The sequence below is a fragment of the Antrostomus carolinensis genome, unplaced genomic scaffold (genome assembly GCF_000700745.2).
Source record: "Antrostomus carolinensis isolate BGI_N321 unplaced genomic scaffold, ASM70074v2 scaffold33712, whole genome shotgun sequence".
NCBI lineage: Eukaryota > Metazoa > Chordata > Aves > Caprimulgiformes > Caprimulgidae > Antrostomus > Antrostomus carolinensis.
The window spans coordinates 25,937-30,178 of record NW_010302205.1 but is presented as its reverse complement, the minus strand read 5'-3'; the positions used below and the strand labels follow the sequence as shown (position 1 = coordinate 30,178).

The window sequence follows — 4,242 nt, the reverse complement described above, 5'->3', positions numbered from 1 at the left end:
AAAGCGGGGCTCGGGGGTCACCCCCTCGGTGCCACAGCCCGGGAAGCTGCGAGGGAGGGCAGGGCACGGCCTGTGCCATGGGTGGCATCACTGTTGCATCACGATGAGCACGAAACCCCGTACATGGCAGCTCGTCCGTGCGGGGGGAGCGCGGGCCAGTGCTGCGGGGCGGTTAAAGTTCCCCTCCCAGTCCGGGGTGTGGGATGCTGACCATTGTTCCTGCACAGATATGCACCTCGGGATGCTTTTATGCTCTGAAATCAACTTAACCTATTCCCTAAATCAAGGGAATGATTTGGGCTTTTTATAGCCCACGATCTGTGTTTTTAATCTATTATTTTATTGTTATTCTTGTTTTATTCTCTTTTTTTTCTGCAGCAATGGAAGCAAGTCCCATCGTGACATCCAAGCAGCGAGAGGAGGTGGTACACGGGGTCCCAACAGAGGTGGTGTGCACAGCGTTCTCCAACTCTGTCCTCGTGGTAGTCACACAGTACGGCAAGATGGGGACAATCGTCTATGTGGACCCCAACACAATCGGTGACAACGTGGGCAGACCCTCGCTCACCACAAAGGTGCTACTGGGCAAGGATGAGGTGAGAGCAGATACACAGTGCACAGGCAGCAAGGATAAGGGGGAAGTGGAGTAGGTGGGGCTGTGGAGGTTGCCAGGGGGTTGATGAATCACAGCAGTTAAGCGGTGTTTGCACAGTGGTAAGATTAATGTAAAAATCAAGAGGGGTTCATCAGAAAAGTATGCGTGTTCATCTGCTCTTTGACATAACAAAAGTTTAACCAACATTGAGTGGTTTGGGGGTCTGTTGTTTTGTACCGTACAGGATAGGGATTGCTTTGCCATGTTTATGGAAGGTTTGATAAAGCTCCTGTTGATTTAAGGGTTGCGGGATCAAACATGCAGCCTTTTATAACCTTTTTTTGAGTTTGTGTTCCAGTGAGTTTGTTTTCCTTTTCAAGTCCCTTTTCTTGCCCCCCCCGCCCCTCCAATCTATGCCAGCTCCGTAATGGACTTTAGTTGCCCTCTCCCAAGTGTGCCTGCCAGCACCTACCCTTGATAAAGTTTAATTTGTTTTGCTTCAACAAAATGAGTTTTTATCGACCATTTCACAAAGCTGGAGAGAAAGCACAAGAAAATGTATTTTGCAAAGCGTCTACTGGTCAAGCACTAAAACAGAAAGTTACAGAGCTACAAGATTATGAGGCTTTCCATCAGGGTTGGAGCTATCAAATATTACTTGCTAACCTTAACTAGGAAAACTCCAGCAACACAAGTTCCTGATTCTGTCTTCAGCTTCCCCTTATGGAGTTCTTGTTCGTCAGCAATAGCCTTCCTTCTCTGGCTGGGAGATGCTTTGCTTTCCCTGGTGTGATATCTGCTAATTCTGGCCACCTCCACCCCCAAAGTGGTTTTGTGTTTTATATGGAAATGGGAAGTGCCTTTTTTTAATATGTTACATAGTATTTTTAAATTATTTTACCAATTTAATCAATTTAAACTTTCAGAAAAGGCTTTCACTAGTTCGCTGTCTTCCTGCTTGTCACAATTAACATCCGTGTTTGTGATGGTGCACAATTCCAAACCACACTCATAGCTAAAATCAAGCAAACTCATCCTTCTGATAAATACATAACTGTGGGTGTAAATAAAACCAAACTGGATGTTCTCGTTAAAGAAACCTCACTAAGAAGATTATATCCCTTTTCTTCTCTCTTTCAGCCTCACTACTTAGTTCTGGTTTTCATTATTCTATTAAAATCAAACACAACATGTTTTCTACACATGGCATGTGAAGACTCTGTATACAACACCATTTTGGGGTCTCTAGGAATTGCAAAAATAACATTTTTTTCCAGACTTTGTCAGTGGAACACACCCTCTTCTGCAACATGTTTTTAAAAGAAAATCGTATTTCAAGACTTCTTCAGAAATCTGGCTATGATGGAAATTGAGGCATTTTGATCAGTGGCATTTCATATAATTTGATATTTGGTGACGTATTTTGGGTGGGAGGATTCGCAGAAGGAAAGATTCTCTGTAGTGGCTTCCCAAGTTTCCCAAATGGGTACAAAGCTCGATTCAAGTGCAACTCCAGTTAAGTTGTTTCAGGATGGTTTGGATGGCTGTCACTCACGGGTCCAAACTCTTCCCTTTTAAGCTGGTTGAGAAAGTACTTTCTAAAGTTCCCCGTACCGTGGCTTGGCTTTGCTGAGCAGCCAAGTGTGTGTCTGTTCCCAATCATGTTGGAACCGCTCAGCAAACTGCACACTCAGTTCGAGTCCAGTATTGACAGGTTCTCAACGTGCTCCGTGTCATGGCAGGACTCTTCCTCTCCTAACTCGTGTGGGAGGGCTCTCCCAACTGTAAGTGTACATCTGTCAACCTTTGCTTTTCAGCCCCTCGTCCACGTTTGTGCCAAAAACCTGGTGGCATTCGTGTCTCAGGAAGCTGGGAACAAACCTGTTCTTCTCGCCATGGCTTTGAAGGACAAGACCATGGAAGGAATACAAGCTCTACGGGAAGTGATCCGAAGTTGCCAAGTGTGGTGAAGTTGTGCCATCTGGATTCAAGGAAATGATCCTGAGTCCATGACTCATCACCACTTATTTAAAAGAACAAGAAATGAAAATGATGGAATGTCTTTGTGTTGGTTTTGGACGTACTGAGGAATGTCATGAATTTTTCTCTACTGTGTAGAACATTTGTGGGTTTTGTTACTGTGACAGGTTTGCAGTCCATATAGTCAGTGATGAGACAAGAACAATTGTCTCAACATACAGGAGAAGTATTATTTTTATCACATTGGGTGGGATGTGTATTTGGGAAGCGGCCTGGCTCTGCATTTGTGTCCTGAGGAGTGATAGATGCCAAGGTCTAGCTACGCTGTACCGCAAAGGGGGAACACCCAGTGCAGAGTGAATAAAAGAAACATTGACAAATCTAATTTTACCTGTTTTCTTTTTTGCTCTATGAAAATCACTTCAACTGAAATACGAGCCTCGGTAACAAATCAAAAGCAATTGCATAATAGGAAAGATTTTTTTTGCCTGTTTTTAAGGAAATGAGTCCTATATATATGACTGCTTTTGTCCTTATGTCAGTCCCTTTCCTCCTGTAGTCTGAATCCATTTTCCACTTTCACTCCGATTTTAAAGAGAGGCAGATGATTACGCTCTGCAATTTTCATGAAAGCTGGCATCAGGGTGGAAGACAGGAACCCAAATTAGGGGTGAGGAGAAGACAAAATAACTGCTGCTTATGGTACCATAGCACATACGTAGCTTGGACCACCTGCAACAAGCTGTCCCTCTCCTAAAGCGCCTGTCCTAGGAGATGTGGGGACAGAATGGTTTGGGGGGGTTGCACAAGGATATTTCTTCTGAGTGTTTTTTAAGAAAAAAAAGTGTTGGGTGAAGTTACGTGACTTGATTCAATGCTGAATAGCCAAACTTTTGCCATTTGCTTGGAAAGCACATTTGTTTTTAGCTCTTCTTGTAACAAATAACACCAAGTAGTAAATTTTTAAATGAGCTGTTACACACTTTTGTCACTTATGAACTTGACTGAGCGGACAGAGGCCAGGTCTTGGATTCTGGGCAGGGAAGGCTTGTGCTGTGTTAAGACCCATTGATACCAGCAGTATCAGCACAAGACCCCATGCCTACCCCACATAGACCTAGTTGCTGGCTCATTCCTGTTGCTAAGAAAATCCCCTAAAAGCAAAAAATGCATTTCGAAAGGACTTTTTCTCTGAAGTAAGAGTTATTTACAGTATTTAAGGGATTATGAGAAATGAAACTTTTAAAAGTACATCCAAACACTGCAGGCTTACAGCTGCCCTTGACAAGAAATTTCATCTAAAAATAATTTTCCGAACTGTGCTTCCAAGAATCAAAGATTTGCATCTGTCAGAACTCCAAATTTTCCCTCTTTACACTTTTTTTTTTCTTTTTTTTTGGTCTAGGAGGGCTGAGGGAGGCATGTGGAATTTGTTAATGTCGATCCTGGTTTGTTAGCAGGGATTCATTCCCGACACAAAATTCAATACACTTCCCAAATCCTGATGCTCTTATGGTGTCTGCAGCTCCATCAACTTGTGGAAACCATATATTAATTAGCAAATTGAATGTAAATCCCATCTTCTACCGTGGTGATACAGTGGCATACCAGTCCTATGCCCTGAAGACCTTTAGTGTTACTACCTAAAAGCCAACCATTGAGTTAAC

At 43.2% G+C, this 4,242-nt stretch overlaps 1 protein-coding gene across 1 annotated transcript; it reads left to right on the top strand.

The window, feature by feature from the left end:
- The first annotated feature begins 378 nt into the window (after positions 1-378).
- Positions 379-3,051, top strand: PSMG3 (proteasome assembly chaperone 3). The gene is made up of 2 exons (XM_010163735.1): positions 379-596; positions 2,413-3,051. The coding sequence occupies exons 1-2, from the start codon at positions 381-383 to the stop codon at positions 2,563-2,565; spliced, it is 369 nt and encodes a 122-aa protein (XP_010162037.1). The 5' UTR covers positions 379-380; the 3' UTR covers positions 2,566-3,051.
- The last annotated feature ends 1,191 nt before the right edge of the window (positions 3,052-4,242 follow it).